Below are 19,033 nucleotides of genomic sequence, written 5' to 3'. Positions count from 1 at the left end.
CTTCAATTGCTGTTGTTCAGTTGCTCAGTCATGTCCTACTCTCTGCAACCCCATGGACTGCAGCATGCCAGGCTTCCCTGTCCTTCACTATCTCCTGGAGTTTGCTCATGTCCACATAGTTGGTGCCAGCAATCCCACCCCTTATCTTTGATGCACACCTGACTCTTGACATTCAGCCCAATTAGGACCGCAGATCCCAGTCAACCCTCTGTCCTTCCGGGAAGTAATGGGCACCAATCCCAGTTCTTCCTTTGACCTCTGACCTGAGCCCTGAAGGACACACCTGGAAGCTCTTGGCTGAGAGGGACCCGTCGGCTGCCCGGAGCCGCGCATCCAGGCTCCGCATGAGGGTCTCCATGCTGCGCACATACTGGAGGTCCCGGTACGTCCGCAACTCAAGAACCTCCATGGACTGGGAGACGTTCTGAACCTAGGAAGCGGGAGGGTTAGGGCGAGCCCAACTCCTGTCCCCATCCCCGGGGATGCTGCAGACAAGACCTGGTGGGGCCAGAGGCTAAACACCCAACCAACCTTCTCCTCCCGACCTTACCAGCAACCTCCCAAAGCACGCCCAATCTATCCATCTGGTCTGGCCACCACCACCTCCCACCTCTCCCTGCCTCCCTGCTCTCCTCGCCTCCACCCTCATTCACAGCAGTCAAGTTTCCACACAGCAGCCAGAGGGAATTTTTCTTTTTTCTTTTCTTTTGTCCATTCTGAGAAGCATGTGGGATCTTAGTTCCCCAGCCAGGGGGCAAATGCATGCCCCCTACAGTGGGAGCGCAGAGTCTTAAACTCTGGACCCTTGGGAAAGTCTGGAGAGGGAGTTTTTCAAAAGGAAGATTGAGTCACCTTCTCCTGCAGACCCTGCGAGCTGTTTCTGCCCCTTGGCCTGCCTCCTCTCCATGTTCATCTACTCCAACGACCAGCCCAACTTCACTCTCATAGGCTCAAAGCTCCTTCCCTTCTCAGGGCCTTTGCTGTTGTTCAGTTGCTAAGTCGTGTCTGAATCTTTGCGACCCCACGAACTGTAGCACCCCAGGCTCCTCTATCCTCCGACATCTCCCAGAGTTTGCTCAAACTCATGTCCATTGAGTCGGTCATGCCATCCAATCATCTCATCCTCTGTCACCCCCTTCTCCTCCTGCCTTCAATCTTTTCCAGCATCTAGGTCTTTTCCTGTGAGTTGGCTCTTTGCATCAGGTGGCCAAAGTATTAGAGCTTCAGCTTCAGCATCATTTCTTCCAATGAATATTCAGGACTGATTTCCTTTACGATTGACTGTTTTGATCTCCTTGCAGTCCAAGAGACTCTCAAGAGTCTTCTCCAACACCACAGTTCAAAAGCATCAATTCTTCGGCATTCAGCTTTCTTTATAGTCCAACTCTTACATCTGTCCACGACTGCTGGGCCTTTGCACTTGCTGATCCCTCTATCTGGAGCGCTGTTCCTCTCGTCTTCCCACAGCTGGCTCCTCTTCACCCTTCATGTCTTAGCTCCAGCATCACCTCCTCAGAGTGGCCTTCCCCAATCACCCTCCCTCAAGGGGCCACTCACCCTCTCTCCCTTATGTGGTTATTTTTTTCCAGTTGTGAATACTACCTGGAACATTCTTATTCATCTGCCTCCTTCAGGTGGGGTCCTCAGAGGCAGACTCGGTGTTTGGTTTGTCCACAGCTGAATTCTCAATAAATACTAGATGCTCAGTAAATACGAGTAAATGATGGAATGAAACCTCCCTTGCCCTGACCTCTCTGAATCAGCCCGAGGGCTCCCTAGGTCCCACTTCCACCTGGCTAAGGTGAGCTCCTCCCAGTCAAGGTGAACTCAGAGACAATGCTGGATGCTTGTTGAAATACGCAGACATTCCTGAACCATTGTCCATGTAACACTTGGAAGTTCTGAGAAAGCCAACAAACAGCCTGATAGCCATCCTGGACGTCACAAAACATTTTAAGAGTCATTGTCAACAATCAGGGGACACCCCCTGGATGTGTTTAGTGTCTCCTGGTTTACAGTCTACAGGAACTTGAATACAATTTGTATTTTGCTGTTGTGTGAAAATTGTATGAATCTTGCGTGTGTCTGTGTGTGAAAATCATTCAGTCGTGTCTGACTCTTCTGTGACCCCATAGCCAGTAGCTCACCAGGCTCCTAAGTGTATGGGATTCTCCAGGCAAGAATACTGGATATTGCCTTCTTCAGGGGATCTTCCCGATCCAAGGATCAAACCTGGGTCTCCTGCATTGCAGGAGATTCTTTACCATCTGAGCCACCAGGGAATCCCTGTATAAATCTTAATTATGCTAAATTGATTCACAGTGCTTTTCAGGTCTACTATATCCTTCTACTTTTTGTCTATGCATTCTATTTATTTTTGAGACTTTGATATTAAAACTCCAACTAAAAAATTTATCTGCTTAAAAAAATTGTAATATATAGTAGAACTATATGTAACTTCTGTATTTTCCAAGTCTCCTGTAAATGCTTTATCATACTTTCATAACTTTAAAAATAAAAAAGAAAGGAAAAAAAAAACAATCAGGGGACACCACATGGTCATCTTGGACTGTTCTGGTGTCGCAGGCAGACAAGACTTTGGTGCCAACAAGGGTCTCTGTCCTCAGCTTCCTCCTCTACAGGAGGATGGTGGGAGGTAGCTAGTCCCTTTCAACACTGACTTCAGAACTGACTCATAAGCAGTTCATCTGGGTAGTGGCAAAGAACAGCAATCAGCCTGTAAAGGGCACCCAAATATCCTTGGATTGAATTGCTGTTGTTTAATTACTAAGTCGTGTCTGACTCTTTCTGACCCCATGGACTGTAGCCTGACAGGCTCCTCTGTCCCTGGCATTCTCCAGGCAAGCACACTAGAGTGGGTTGCCATTCCCTTCTCCAGGGAATCTCCCCAAACCAAAGATCGAACTTGCATCTCCTACATTGGCAAGTGGATTCTTTACCACTGAGCCACCTGGGAAGTGCTTGGATTGAATGGGGACCAGTTTCTATCAGTCACAATCAGAAGGGGAAGGAATCTTCACGTGTCTTGGGATGGAGGGCGAGACCCTTCTTAGCAGCTGAGTCCTGAGGCTGAATACACAGTGTGGTTGGAGCTCACACACCAGAGATGCAGATGCTGCCATTGGAGTTCACCTTCCCTGTGCCCACACAGTGCTCAGCTTCTTCTCCAAAGAAGCAGCAGAGAGATTTTGACTAAAACACCCGCCCGGAGGGCAGCCAGGTTATCCACCAGCTTTGCATAATCATGGCTTAGATCCAGTCCCAGCTGACCTGGTGGGAAGCAGAGGAGAGGGTGGGGAAGTGAGAGATTTTCACAGGGGAACCTGGACGGTGCTTACCTTCTCCATCAGCTGCCGCAGCTCCCGGCTCCGGCCGTCTCGGGAGCAGGTGCTTTGCGCAGGGATCACAGCCGTGCAGATGCATTTTCCGTCGGGGGCCTGGGCTGAGGTGTACAGCTGCCAGCCTTCCTCTGGGCTTTGGAAGAGGGTCTGCGGGGAAGTCAGGGTCAGAGAGCGGGAACCCCAAGAGGGATTCACCCCCTCACCCCCTGGGAGAAAAAGGGGATCCCAGGGAGATGACAGATGCCCTTCCCTGGATGCTTGGGATGTCCCAGACCATGTGCTCTGCGTGCCAGGGGTGTGTGATCTAAATCCTTCCTCAGGGAAAGCCCCATTTTACAGGTGACAAGATTGAGGTACAAGGGGTGAAGGAACACAGCAAGGAACTGTGGGATACAAGCCCTTCCACAAAATGAGAGTTCATTCTTTCACACGTATTTGCACACATACACACCACTGCCTCCATAACCACCATTAGAGCATAGACCAGGGGACTTCCCTGATGGTCCCATGGTTAAGAATCCACCTTTGCAATGCAGGGACTTCAGGTTCAATCCCTGGTTGGGGAACTAAGATCCCACATGCTGCAGAGCAACTAAGCCTATGTGCCACGACTACAGTCTGTATATCAAAATGGAAAGCAACCAAGACCCGATGCAGCCAAATAAATACAAAAAAAAAAAAAACCCTCCACCTATGCCATTCCGGCTTCCGCAACTCCTGCTCCCTAAAAGCCCGAGCAAGGTAATGGCCAAAGGGTGATACAGTCCTCACCAAGACCTTCAAGTCTTTGCCTGGAAGGCATCATTTTCAGACTCCTACACTAAGTTTCAAGTTAGATGATGCCACTTAGATAATTCAATTATCAATTATGGCTGTTTCCCAAACCTGGCTTCTTGGAACCCTGGCAATCTTATCAGGCATGTGAGGAAAAGGGGTGCTCTGTGGTCAAATATGTTTGTGTAATGCTGAGTGAAATGAGTTTTGTTTTTTTTTTTAATGCAGGACTTATCAGAGCCTTTGAAATGCTCATGTGCATCCGGGAACTCAGCCATAATTTCCCAAACTTACTAGAAAATATCTAGTGAGTGCCTACTGTATGCCAGGCATGGGTCTGTGAGAGGGACTAGGAAGAGAGGAGAAATGAAGAAAGTGTATCTATTGCTCCCCACGGATGTGGAGGAGGCAGACTTCAAGTATGGAATCCCACTGATGCTTCCAGAACTATGTGCATGCATGCTAAATGGCTTCAGTCGTATTTGCTCTTTGTCACCCCATGGATTATAGCCTGCCAGGCTCTTTTGTCCATGGGATTTCCCAGTCAAGAAAACAGCAGTGGGTTGCCACACCCTCCTCCAGGGGATCTTCCCAACCCAGGGATCAAACCTTGGACTCCTGAATAGCGGGTGAATTCTGTACCGTCTGAGCCACCCCAGAAGCCCTCTAGAACGATATGCTGCAGTGGATGCTACAAATAAAGTGCAGAGCATAACAAGGGGTGTCCCTAGGCTGAGAGTCTCAGAGGAGGTATACCAGGGACGGGCATTTAAGCTGAACTGGAGGAATGAAAGAGCCAGTAGAAGGGGAGAGAGGAAGGGACATTGGGCACACAAATTCTGACCAATGGGACATCCCTGGTGGTCTAGTGGTTAAGATTTTGTGCTTCCACTGCAAGGGCCTCAGGTTCAAACTCTGGTTGGGAACTAAGATGCCACATGCTGCACCACACAGCACAGCCCACCCTCCAATTCTGATCAATATATGGAGGAACTGGAGAAACACTGCTCAAAAAGCATCAAATCCTCACTGGATGGAGCATACATCATGCCGCCTTGAGCTTCCCCAGAACATACTTCCAGCCAGTCACAAGTCCCAATCTTTTTTATTTTAATGACAATGTTCTTGTTGCTTAGTTGCTAAGTCATGTGTGACTCTTGCAATGCCATGGACTGTAGCCCACCAGGCTCCTCTGTCCATGGAATTTTCCAGGCAAGAATACTGGATAGAGTGGCTTGCCATTTCCTTCTCCAGGGGGTCTTCCCTATCCAGGGATTGAACCCCCTGTCTCCCACTTTGGCAGGAGGATTCTTTACCACTGAGTCACCTAGGAAGCTTGCAATTTTAGGGGCCCTAAGAAGGTCTTCATGAGAAGGTGTCATTTGAATAAAGACATGAAGGAAGTGAGGGAGAAGCCTTGGTGATATCAAGGGAAAGATGGTCCAAGCCAAGAGAACAGCAAGTGCAAAGGTTCTGAGGCAGGAACATGCCTGGTGTGTTTGGGAAACGTGGAGAAGGCTATAGCTAAAACAGAGGGAACAAGGAGAAAAGTGGGAAGGGGACAGATGAGGACAGGGATGGAACAGGACAGCCTGTGCAGTGCTTATGTGCCATGGGGAGGACACTGATTTTTGGTCTGAGGGAAGTGGGAGCCATGGTGGGTTCTGATCACAGGATAGACAGGACCAGACTCAGGTGTTCACAGGCGCCCCCTGGCTGCTGGGGCGTGGAACAGACTGGGAGTGTCGATGGTGGGAGACCAGGGCAGATGGGTGGAAACTGAAGAGATGGGAAGAAACTAGAAGATTCCAATCCTATTCATAATGCATCCCTACAGACAGGAAGGAAAGTCTAATAAAACCCCAAGTGTTTTACAGACAAACAAAGCCCCACTACCATGGACTATTTGCACAGCGGCTGCTTATCACACAGCAGAGGCTGTTTCCATGAGCTGTAGCAGAGATAAAAGCCAGACTATGAATTATGAGCAATCCTAGAGATTCCAGCTATTAGCCCACCTATTTTCTCTCCCACTCAATAAAGTCTTTTTTTTTTTAAGCTAATTGGAATGTGAGCAAGTGGTATCATTGTACAGATGAGCTTGACTCCTCCACTAATTTTTAAGAAAAACAAACCATTCATAAAATGCCAACTGAAACTATTGTAATTAGTCATTCCTTGCACCTTAAAATACGCATTTTGGAGATTGAGGGAACCCCCACTGTACAAGGTGCTGTGAGAAGAATCTTGAAGGGTCCATTGGACAGTCAATCCTAAAGGAAATCAACCCTGAATATTCACTGGAAGGACTGATGCTGAAGCTGAAGCTCCAATACTTTGGCCACCTGATGTGAAGAGCCGGCTCATTGGAAAAGACACTGATGAAAGACTGAGGGCAGGAGGAGAAGGGGGTGACAGAGGATGAGATGGTTGGATGGCATCACTGACTCAACGGACATGTGTTTGAGCAAACTCTGGGAGATGGTGAAGGACAGGGAAGCCAGGCATGCTGCAGTCCATGGGGTCGCAAAGAGTTGGACGTGAGTGAGCAACTGAACAACAACAACCACCTCTGTGAGAGTCCATGTCTCCCCCATGAAGGAATGAAGTCACTTACCTTCCCAGCCTCCCTTTCAAGCAGAAAGGGTCCAGGTGGTTTGCAGTCAATTAAGCCGACTGCGCTCTTTTCCCCATGGGGGCCCAGCATGCAATGGCTGCAAACAGCAGCCCCCTCAGTCGTGTAGATGGCCTGTTGTCTGTACAGGTTGCCCTAAGGGATCTTGGAGACAGTCCTTTCCAGTGTACATTCACGACCGGCATGCTGTCTGCAATCTAGGCTCCAGACAGGTGTGCACAGTGCCTTTGGAAAGCCCCAGGGCACAGTAGCCAGGGTCCACACTGGCCACGTCATAATGTCCACCCGCACCGAGCTGCAGAACAAGGTGTGACTGAAGCCCTCTGCAGGGCCAAGTTCAAGTTCCCTGGCCGCCAGAAGATCCACATCTCCAAGAAGTAAGGATTTACTAAGTTTAATGTGGATAAATTTGAAATCATGGTGACAAAAAGGGGCTCATCCCGGATGGCTGTGGGGCCAAAGACATCCCTAATTGTGGCCCCCTGGACAAACGCTGGGCTCTGCACTCGAGAGCCTGGGCACTGTCCCCTCCTTACTCATGTGTGCATGCTAATTTGCTTCAGTCATGTCCAACTCTTTGCAACCCCACGGACTGTAGCCCGCCATGGGATTCTCCAAGCAAGAATACTGAGTGGGTTGCCATGCCCTCCTCCAGGGGATCTTCCCAGTCCAGGGACTGGACCCAGTACTCCTGCATTGCAGGCAGATTCTTTACCATCTGAGCCACCAGGGAAGCCCACCTGGTCTAAAACAAGAAGGATGCCCCATGGGACTTCCCTGGTGGTCCAGAGGGGTTAAGACTCTGGGCTTCCTGTGCAGGGTGTGTGGGTTCAATCCCTGGTTGGGGTACTAGGATCCCACATGCTGCATGGGCAGTAAGTAAATAAATAAAACAACAACCAAAAACAAAAAAACAAAAAAATTTTTTTTTAAAAAGGAGGATGGCTCAAGGTTAGAAGAGTAACCCCAGGGCAGAGATAAATTAGGAGGCTGGGATTAACACACACACACTACTATACACACTGCTGCTGCTGCTGCTAAGTTGCTTCAGTCATGTCGGACTCGGTGCGACCCCATAGACAGCAGCCCACCAGGCTCCCCCGTTCCTGGGATTCTCCAGGCAAGAACACTGGAGTGGGTTGCCATTTCCTTCTCCAATGCATGAAAGTGAAAAGTCAAAGTGAAGTCGCTCAGTCGTGTCCAACTCTTAGCAACCTCATGGACTGCAGCCTACCAGGCTCCTCCGTCCACGGGATTTTCCAGGCAAGAGTACTGGAGTGGGGACTATACACACTACCATATACAAAATAGATAATCAACAAGGACCTACTATATAGCACAGGGAACTCTACTCAGTATTCCGCAATAACCTACATCGGAGAAGAATCTGAAAAAGAATAGATTATATGTATACGTGGGGCTTCCCAGGTGGCGCTAATGGTAAAGAATCTGCCTGCCAATGCAGGAGACACAAGAGACAGGGATTTGATCCCTGGATTGGGAAGACCCCCTGGAGTAGGATATGGCACCCCACTCCAGTATTCTTGCCTGGGAAATTCGATGGACAGAGGAGCCTGGCGAGCTACAGTCCATGGAGTCCCAAGGAGTTGGACACGACTGAGTGACTAAGCACGCAGCACACATATGAATCTGTATAAGTGAATCACTTTGCTGTACACCTGAAAGTTACACAACATTGTAAATCAACTATACTCCAATATAAAATAAAAATTTTTTAAAGAAAAGAGTGACCCAGGAATGCCTTCCCCCTTGGATCTGAGAACACAGAACTAGTTTCACCTTTTTTCATGGCAAATATAGTTCTTAACAAACAAAAACAGAATCATGAATGTGAGTTCAAACACCTCCATCTGTGCTCCCCTGGCCCTGGTTCCCAAGCAATTTGGACGGAATCCCCTGAAGATTTTCGTTTATGCAGAGACAAAACAGCCTGGTTCAACATAATTAACATCCCTTTCTTACATTCTGTAGCGTGTCCTTTGAAGCAAACAAGCCGTCTTCTCTCAGCATATGAAATATTGAATTGTAAAAGAGAAGCAAGATTTAAGTGGCACGGAGAGAAGGCTTTCATGGCTTGCCTAAAGTAATTGTCTGCGTTGGACGTACCTTGCCGGGGTATTCTCTGCAGCAGCTCAATTAAATGCCTGGGGTTTGGCTGCCAAATCTCTGCATGGCAGAGATTCTGAGTTTCACCCGTGGGGTTCCAGTTCAAAAACACAGTCAAGTCCAGGTCCCGGGAAATTGCTAAAACATCCTGGAAGGCTCAGCGTCTGAGTGTCTAAATACCAGTTCCCCAGACTGGGTTGGGGTTGGAACCAAAGCTACAAATTCTTGGAGGTCATAGTCCTAGGAATAGAGAACACCTATAACTAACAGAAGGGGCTTCCCAGGAGGCACTAGTGATAAAGAACCCGCCTACCAGTGCAGGAGACTTAAGAGACGAGGGTTCAATCCCTGGGTCAGGAAGATCCTCTGGAGTAGGTAGTGGCAACCCACTCCAGTATTCTTGCCTGCAAAATTCCATGGACAGGGGCGCCTGGCAGGCTACAGTCCATGGGGCTGCAGAGTCAGACACGACTGAGCACATCACTAACAGAAATGTTTGTATCAGCAGGTGTGAGAGCCCTCCTGGTACAGACACTTCTGGTCTGGTAGCCCATCTCACCTCTAACGTAGCAAACGTACTGGAGGAAGTCAGCCACTCTGTCGGTTGAGCGATTGGTTCCAAGCTTAATATTCTTGCTAATGGGCTCTAAGAGCATAAGCCAGGCATTCAACTAGCTCTTCCTCAAATTGTCTTTTCTGCCCAGAATTTTTCAAATGCTTTCACCCAAGCTACTACCCCAATTAAACAGCAGTCTTGGTAACCAGTCCAGGACTGAGTAAGGACGAGACACGCAGGGAAAGTTTTTCTAGCTGTCGGGTCCAGGATCATCAGCTCAGCCTACAGCTCCATCACCTACGTCTTGGTTCAGAAAACAATTCCTGGTTCTTTTGGGAGCAGAGAGATTGCCACAGAACCCTGGGGGGAGGGGCCGCCAACCATTAAGTGCTGGCTATCAGGGGTTCAGCCAACAGGAACAGAGCAAGCGGCTGCCTCTTAATGAGTCAAAGATATTATTGCGTGGAGGCTGTATAATTTAATCAGGAAGCAGAAGTGTCTTGGGGCTCATATATTTATTTGTTCCCCGCCTTGTTCCGGAGAGGACCGCAAGTGGTTTACAAGGATATGTAAAATAATGCACGAGAGCTCCAATTAAAGAGGAGAGCAGGAATTAGATATTTCTGGAGGGCAGGCTGTCAATCCAGAGCCAAAGCCTTCAGGCTTCTGCATTTTGTATTTAACCCAGTCAATCCCACTCTAAGAATGTAGCCCAGGGAAATGGTGTGGATGAGCACTCACTCGATGGCTATAAGAATGCTCATTAAAATGCTGTCTAAAATTGGACAAGTGGAATTTTTTCCCCTCTCTGGCCTTTTGCCAATAGGGAGGCTGATTTAAAAACTCTACAGCGGAACTTCCCTGGTGATCCAGTGGTTAAGAATCCCACTGCCAATGCAGGGGACACTGGCTCGATCCCTGGTCTGGGAAGATTCCACATGCTGTGGGGCAACTAAGTCCATGTGCTGCAGTTACCGAAGCCCTCATGCCTAGAGCCTGTGTTCTGCAACGAGAGATGCCACCATAATGAGAAGCCCGAGCGCTGCAGCTAGAGGGTAGCCCCCACTCGCCACAGCTAGAGGAGGCCCATATGCAGCAACGAAGACCCAGTGCACCAAAAGTAAATGAAATAAACTAAAAACTCTACAGGGAGGAATACTGTGTGTGTGTGTGTTAGTTGCTCAGTTGTGTCCGACTCTTTGCGACCCCATGAACTATAGCCCACCAGGCTCCTCTGTCTATGAAATTTTTCAGGCAAGAATGCTAGAGTGGGTAGCCATTGCCTTCTCCAGGGATCTTTCCAACCCAGGGATGAAACCTGGGTCTCCTGCATTGCAGGAAGATTCTTTTACCTTGAGCCACCAGGGAAGCCCAGGGGAAACACTATGCACCCATTAAAATTGAGAACAAGCAGGGATTTTTATTGCCATCTTTAAACGTATCTTGAAGCAAAAGTTCTCTACAATAAACACGGACTGTTCTCGTGAAGATTTTTTTTTCAGTCCCTTAAAGTTTTGTCTTTGCAAGGGAGAAAGGGAAGAAAGAGAAAAAGTAGAGACGCTAGAGCTCAAAGGAAAGCTAAGAAAAACCCAGCCCTTAAAAACCTGAACAACCAGCATATGGTCGGGCCATAAATTTGGCTCCCAGCTCCTTAGCAGCCAACTCAAAAAAGGGAAAGCTGGTCATTTATGCGGCTCCCAATGTCCTGAAACAAAAGCATGCCAGATGCTCAGGAGAAAACTTAACTATTTTTAGTACCAAGAACAGGCAAGGCTCTCTCCCACGGTCCTCCCCAAAAAAGGAGCCCATGTGATGTCACCAGGATCTTTCCAGACAACATCCTTAAGGTAGAAATGAGTCGTTTTCTCTGGACGTTCCTTCTCCCTACTCAGATGTTGGAAAGGTCAGAGGGTCCGAGAGTCAGACTGCCGGGTTTATGTACTGGCTTGGCCCCTCCCCTGTGGTGTGAGTAGGATCACCTCTATAAGTCTCCATATTCTCATCTGTAAAATGGACATGATACCTGTACCTACCTCACAGAGTTGCCAGGAAGCTTGAATGAGTAAGACTACATGTGTGAGCAAGGAGAAGAGTCATCAGCATGTATTGACAGTAATGCTACAGAAGGGTTTGCTTTTGCTATTATTATAATCCTTGTGACACTCTAATGCCAATTTGGTGACTTCCTAAAGTCAAAATCGTTTGAGTTTGATGCAGGTATGAAGCTGAGATGATTGGGAAGAATTGGTGCTGGGACTTCCATGGTGGTCCAGTGATTAAGATTTTGCCTTCCAAAGCAGGGGGTGCAGGTTCTATTCCTGGTCGTTGAGCTAAGATCCTACATGTCACTCGGCCCAAACAACAAACAAACAAACATAAAACAGAAGCAATATTGTAACAAATTCAATAAAGACTTTTTCAAAATGGCCCACTTTTTAAAAATCTAAAAAAAAAGCAGGGGGACTTCTCTGGTGGTACAGTGGATAGGAATCTACCTGCCGATGCAGGGGACAAAGGTTCAATCCCTGGTGCAGGAAGATCCCACGTGACTAGGAGCAACTAAGCCCGTGCACCACAACTACTGAGCCTGAATGCTGCCACTACTGAAGCTGGAGCGCCTAGAGCCCGTGTGCCACAGTAAGAGAAGCTACCACAATGGAAGCCTGAGCATCTCAACTAGAGAGTAGCCCCTGCTCACCGCAACTAGAGGAAGCCCTCTTACAGCAACAAAGACCCAGTGCAGCCAAAAAAAAAAAGAGTCACTGAAAGTCCATTTGATTTGGGACTGAGAATGCAAGATGAGGAAGACTCACAGACAGCCGGATGGCAGAGAGATAAAGAAAGAGAGCATCAAGTCCTGCCAAAGAGGGACAGAGATGCTGCTCCATCTTACTTGCCATGTGACTTGGCTGGCTTCTGGTTCCAGACCATCTCCTTGACATAATTTGGTGCAAAGGAGTCCTGCTTCAGAGTAACAGGCAATCAACAAGGCTCACACGACCCTGTTCTCTGTGGCCCATCTTCTGGCCAGTGGTCCCCAACCTTTTTGGTTTCGTGGAAGACAGTTTTTCCATGGACCAGGCAGGGTGGGAAGGATGGTTTCAGGATGATTCAAATGCACTTCACTTACTATGCACTTTATTTCTATCATTACATCAGCTCCATCTCAGATCATCAGGCATTAGATCTCCGAGGTTGGGGACCCTTGCCAGTCATCTTACTCTTCCTGGAACACATCACACTTTTTCCCCACAACCCGTCCACTGGCTGGACCCTCTGTATGCCTTGCCCGAGTCATACAGCAAATTCCTACTGGCTATCATGTTATATATGGTAATGTAAGTTTCCATGTTACTCTTTCCATACAATCTGCTTCAAACCGGAGGTCTGTAACAACCTAGAGGGGTGGGATGGGGAGGGAGGTGGGAGGGAGTTTCAAGAGGGAGGGAATCATACCCTATGGCTGATTCATGTTGATATTTGGCAGAAACCAACACAATTCTGCAAGGCAATTACCCTTCAATTAAAAAATAAATTTAATTTTTTTTTAAAAAAGAACTCTTGCCGGGGAGATCCCTGGCACTCCAGTGGTTAGGACTCTGAGCTTTCACTGCAGGAGGTATGGGTTGGACCACTGGTCAGGGAACTTAGAACCCACATGACATGCAGCATGGCCAAGAAATTGAAAAAGAAAAAAACGATTTTTAACCTTGCCCTATCTCATGGCTAGGCTAACCCTTCCCCATTAGGGCTCAGGCATAAATGTCTCTTCCAAAAGCAGCCTCCACTGTCCCTTCCCCATCCTAGCCAACTCTCAGGCATCCTGTGCCTTTTTTTCCCCTAATACTTCTATTTCTTCTTAGTGTATGTCAAGCACTGTTCTATGGAGTTCTCACCACGGCACTTAGACAGGACTGTCATTATTCGCCTTTGATGAGTTGAGATTCTAACATGACCATTTGTCTCCACGGTCCTCATCACCACACTGCAGCTCCCCTGTCCTCCTTCAAGCCCTGATCACAATGGCCACTGGGGGGACTTCCCTCATGGTCCAGAGGTTAAGAATCCATCTTGCAATGCGGGGAACTTGGTTTTGATCCCTGGTTAGGGAACTAAGATCCCACATACCACAGGGCAACTAAGACTCAATGAGGCCAAACAAATAAATATGGGGGCGGGGGAAGAAAAACAAAGGAATTAAGGGCTTCCCTGGTGGCTCAGTGGCAAAGAATCCACCTGCTAATGCGGGAAACAGATTCCATCCCTGATTAGGGATCTTATCCCACATGCCACGGAGCAACTAAACTCCTGCACCACAACTACTGAGCCTGTGCTCTAGAGTCAAGGAGCTGCTACTACTGAAGCCTTCGAGCCCTTATGCTCCGCAACAAGAGAAGTCACTGCAGTGAGAAGCTGCAACTAGAGCTTACCCAAGCAGCAATGAAGACCCAGCACAGCAAAAAAATAAATAAATAAAATCATATCCTTTCAAAATAAAATAATAATAACAATTTTAAAAAATGGCCATTGGGACCTCTTGGGTGTGACCACTGGCTCAAAGCCTACCTCTGTTCTCAGACAGAAAATATCATGGAGATAGGGAGCTCTGTCTGCTTTGGTCACTGCTGAATCCCCCGGCCCTGCCATGATCAATACTGAGTAACTAGACGCTGATGGGCTGGTGAGTCAGAGAGCAAACGTCCTCACAGACCCACCATGCATTTCCCCTCCGCCACCAAATGGGTTTCCATCTCTTCCAGGGAGGGACTGGCTGAGATCAAACGGTAGATCGGCTGAGGCAGTCACGGAGGCGGCCGCGGCTCCCCTCTGACTCTGGGGATGGCGCAGGGCCATGATGAATGATCAGGGACATGCTTGTCTGCCTCGTCTCAGCCGTGACGGGTCCTGAGTCCCTCTGGAGGGCTTGAGATAATAGCAGGCTGCCCCTGTCAAACCTAGCGGTATTGGGCAAATCCCCCCTGAGTGATAAGCTTGACAGGCTTTAAAGAAGACATCAGCTCACCCGTGCTGAGATGGAGAACCAGGATCTCCCTCAGTCTGAGCAGCTGGGGCCTGGCTGGTGAGAGCCTGCAGCCAAGGGAAGGGCTGGGATGGCATGTGGGGAGGGGGGCGGCTATAAATCCATTCATTCATTCACTTTTTTTTTTTTTGCCGTACCACTTAGCTTTCAGGATCTTAGTTCCCCCACCAGGGATGGAATCCTGGCCCTCAACAGTGAAAGTGCCAAGTTTCAACCACTGGACCAGCAGGAATTCCCAATTCATTTATTCTTTTTTGTAAATATAATCTTATTTATTTATTTTTGGCTGTGCTGGGTCTTCATTGCTGTGTGGGCTTTCCTATAGTTGCAGCAAGCAGGGGCTACTCTCTATCTGAGGTGTGCAGGCTGCTCTCTATCTGAGGTGTGCAGGCTGCTCTCTGTCTGAGGTGTGCAGGCTGCTCTCTATCTGAGGTGTGCGGGCTGCTCTCTGTCTGAGGTGTGCAGGCTCCTCATGGTGGCGGCTCCTCTTCTTGCAGAGCACGGGCTCTAGGGCATGCAGGCTTCAGTGGTTGTGGCTCCTAGGATCTAGAGCACAGGCTCAGTCGTGGCACACAGAACTTACTTGCTCTGAGGCATGTAGGATCTTCCCAGATCAGGGATCGAACTTGCATCTCCCATACTGGCAGGTGGATTCTTTACCACTGAGCCACCAGGGAAGCCCCTGATTCATTTATTCTTTCATATCCTTCCAATGCAGATTACCCATCTCACCCTGAGAGGCTACTCAGGCTGGCACACACAACCTCTCCCCCTCTTGAAGCCACCCAAGCCATGGCAGAAGACCCCCCAGTGCCCCTTGGGCCCCAGTCCACACACATATTCCTGGATCCTAGGCTCTGCCATTACAGTGCCAATGGGGGCCAAAAATGAATGGAACAGACTTTCTTGGGATGAGAAGAGACACAGGTCTCTGAGTTTGACTGACTGCCCTCCTTGGGGTCCAGGGAAGGTGTGGAGAGGGCTTGCCTTGTGCAAAAATTTACAAACACAGTCCATTCCCTTGGAGTGTGGCCCAGACTGTTGGAATCACCTCGAATCCCCATGGATAGCCCCACGAGTAGGGTTTATGGGCAGAGCTCTGCATCCAGGCTACCATACAAGGGCCACTCCAGTCCTCATACCAGCTTGCATCGATAGAGGACAAGTTCTTCTCTGTCTCCAACCCTTAAGAACACCCCATTTGAGAAGACCCCTCTGGAAGGAAACAGACTTTCACTTGAGTCTCCTGAGCCTTACCATCTTTCTTTCAGATCCCCAAGCGCCTCCTGAGCTCTTTATCATCCCAGGCCTTTGAACATGCTGCTTACTCCAAAGTCATTCTGGTGTGAGGGCTTGCCCCAGGGCATGTGGAATGGAGACAGAAAATGGGCAGATCCTTGTGTTTTACACAAGTCACAGCCTGTGACTTCCCTGGTGGCCCAGTGGTTGAGATTCTGAGCTTCCACTAGAGGGGGCACAGGTTTGATCCCTGGTCTGGGAACCAAGATCCTGCATGCTGCTCGGCAAAGCCAAAAAATAAAAATAAAAAATAAAGACAGAGTCCACAGGACTCTGACCACCTCCACGTGGAAATGCCAAGTTAGGTAGTTGGGGTGAGGAAGAGAGAGGGTTTGGCTGGAGATACATATTTGCATCCTCTCAGCAGAGATGGGATGGAAAGAGACATCCCTGGTGGGCTAGCGGTTAAGACTCCAAGCTTTCAATGCAGGGGACACAGGTTCAATCCCTAGTCACGGAACTAAGATCCTGCATGCCAAGCAGCCAAAAAGTAAACAAATAAAACTAAACCAATTGCTTGAATTAAGATCCCTGAAAGCCCTAAAAGAGTTCTGTTTCTCTTACCAGCCTCTAAGATACCTTAGCTGCTCACTAAATACCTGTGCATGAACAGGCGGCTATAGAGTTCATCAGTACAGGCTGCTTCAGCCCCAATTCTGATCCACTCCTTCCTGTGTGACCTTGGGCAAGTAGCTTAACCCCTCTGTGCCTTTCTTCGCCCCTCTGCTTCCTCATCTAAAAGTTGGGATCATAATGGCCAGGCTTCTCAAAATTCTTGTCAAAATGATGAATTAGTACATGTCAAGAGTTAGTCACAGTGTGTGGTACATTGTGAATGTCCAGTCAGTGGGAGTTTTTATATCAATTCATGGAAAAGACCCTGATGCTGGGCAAGACTGAGGGCAGGAAGAGAAGGGGGCGACAGAGGATGAGATGGTTGGATGGCATCATTGACCTAATGGACCTGAGTTTGAGCAAGCTCCGGGAGTTGGTGATCGACAGGGAAGCCTGGCGTGCTGCAGTCCATGGGGTCACAAAGAGTCGGACCTGCCCGAGTGAGCGATTGAAAAACAACAAATTGAAACAGCACTGTTCTAGAACTGTCTTAGGTCCCCTGCTGACTGTTTAACTTTTTATATATTATTTTATTTTATTCAGGCTTCTCAGGTGGCACAAGTGGTAAAGAACCCACCTGCCAGTGCAGGAGATGTAAGAGATATGGGTTCGAACCCTGGGTTGGGAAGATCCCCTGGAGGAGGGAATGGCCACCCACTCCAGTGTTCTTGCCTGGAGAATTCCTTGGACAGAGGAGCCTGGCAGGCTACAGTTCATGGGGTCGCAGAATCGGACACAACTGAAGCGATTTAGCACGCACTCATGCTGTGAGGCATGTGGGCTCTTAGTTCCCCGACCAGAGATCAAACCCTTGCCCTCTGCATTGGAAGAGTGGAGTCTTAACCACTGGATCACCAGGGAAGTCCTTCCTGCTGACTTTTTAAAAATAAACTTTTTATATTGGAAGGATTTTAGATTTACAAAAAAGTTGTAAAGAGAGGGCTTACATACACCCCTCACCCAATTTCCCTTGTTGCTAACCTATTACATATTCATGGACATTTGTCACAACTAAGAAACCAGTTCAGGTGCATCACTCATTAAACTCCAGACTTTACTCAGATGCCTCCAGTTTTTCCAGGGGTACCCTGGTGGCTCAGACAACAAAGAATCTGCCTATGATGCAGGAAACCCAGGTTTGATCCCTGGGTCAGGAAGATCCCCTGGAGAAGGAAGTGGCAACCCACTCCAATATTCTTGCCTGGAGAATCCCATGGACAGAGGAGCCTGGCGAGCTACAGTCCATGGGGTCACAAAGAGTCGGACACGACTGAGCACACACACACCAGTTTTTCCACTCATGTCCATTTTCTGGTCCAGACTCCCGTCCAGGATCCCACACTGCATTTAGTTGTAGCACCCCCTTAATCTCTGGTCTGTCATAGTTTCTCCATCTTTCCTCGATTTTCACGACCTTGGCAGTTTTGACGACTACTGATCAGAGATTCTGTAGCAGATCCCACTGGCTTTGAAGGGGCAGGAACCAGGTTCTAATTTCTCCCTGAGGTTTCCCTGGCTCCCAGCCTGATGCCTAGCACGCAGTAGCTGCTGCACAGACACTTCCTGAATGAATGAACACGTGAATGACAGTCATTTATTTCTTTATCTTCCGCACTCCATGTTCCACAGGCATTCCTGCCAGAGGCTAGATCTAGAAAAGTTCACAGAGAAATAAAAGCTCTTCTCCTTTCAGAAAGGTTCGTTTTTGATCCTTTCTTTGTAGACATCAAGGATTTATTTCTTTAATATTTAGGGGCTTTTGTACCAAAGGGAAGTGACTACGTCTGCATCAGATGTCTCATTTTTAAAGGCATGTGAGAGAGATCTTTCTAGCAAGACGGAGGTTTCTTCCTTGCCAGTGCCATCATTTGATTTCTCTGTTTCTCCCTCCCCAGCTTTCAGGCAGGGGCAGAGTGGAGGGGTGAGGGAACTATGGAATTATCCACATTTTGATGTCCTCTCTGTCACCCGAGGAAGCTTAATTAGAAGAACCTTGCAAAGTTTACCGAGGCTGAAGCAGCCTCAGGACCCGGTGTAAACAGCGGCATGGCTGGTGATGGAGATAAATTGTTATTGTTGTTGTTTAGTCGCTAAATTGTGTCTAACTCTTTTTTGACCCCATGGACTGCAGCCCACCAGCCTCCTCTGTCCATGGATTTCCCAGGCAAGAATTCTGGACTGAGTTGCCATTTCCTTCTCCAGGGGATCTTCCTAACCCAAGGATCGAACCTGTGTCTCCTGCGTTGGCAGGTAGATTCGTTACCACTAAGCCACCTGGGAAACCCAGAAATGAATTAGAAGTTTTATTTCCCATCCCTCTGAATGGCTCAATATTTGCCACAGGGACCAAGAGACCAGCCTTTGGGTATACACAGCGTGCACATTTTTAACATTAGTTAGTCAGAAATGGGAATGCCCTTAAGCCAAGCAGTTGGGAGTCTGGCTGTTTTTTTATTTCTCAGCTCTGGGAGGCCAAGGTGAAGCCAGGGAATGGAAGAAAAATGTACACGTCGAGGTCATCTTGCTCCCCCCAACCAACCCCGCAACCATGGTCCCTGCAGCTGAAAGACACCGAGCCAGGTTTAATCTCTCACCCGAAGTTTGTCAGAAGTAAAAATGAGCCT

At 48.4% G+C, this 19,033-nt stretch overlaps 1 protein-coding gene across 1 annotated transcript in view; it reads right to left on the bottom strand.

The window, feature by feature from the left end:
* Positions 1-5,185, bottom strand: part of OLFM2 (olfactomedin 2) — an 8,889-nt gene extending 3,704 nt beyond the window's left edge. Inside the window, exons 1-3 of the mRNA XM_010828505.1 lie at positions 5,167-5,185; positions 3,360-3,619; positions 284-430 (exon numbers count right to left, since the gene is read on the bottom strand). Of these exons, the coding sequence (XP_010826807.1) occupies positions 284-430; positions 3,360-3,619; positions 5,167-5,185 (426 nt within the window). The remainder of the gene's footprint in view (positions 1-283; positions 431-3,359; positions 3,620-5,166) is intronic.
* Between the last annotated feature and the right edge of the window lie 13,848 nt (positions 5,186-19,033).

Source organism: Bison bison, unplaced genomic scaffold, assembly GCF_000754665.1.
Source record: "Bison bison bison isolate TAMUID 2011002044 unplaced genomic scaffold, Bison_UMD1.0 scf7180017864492, whole genome shotgun sequence".
NCBI lineage: Eukaryota > Metazoa > Chordata > Mammalia > Artiodactyla > Bovidae > Bison > Bison bison.
Note: the sequence above shows the minus strand (reverse complement) of the source record. Positions and strands in the feature narration are given on the sequence as shown.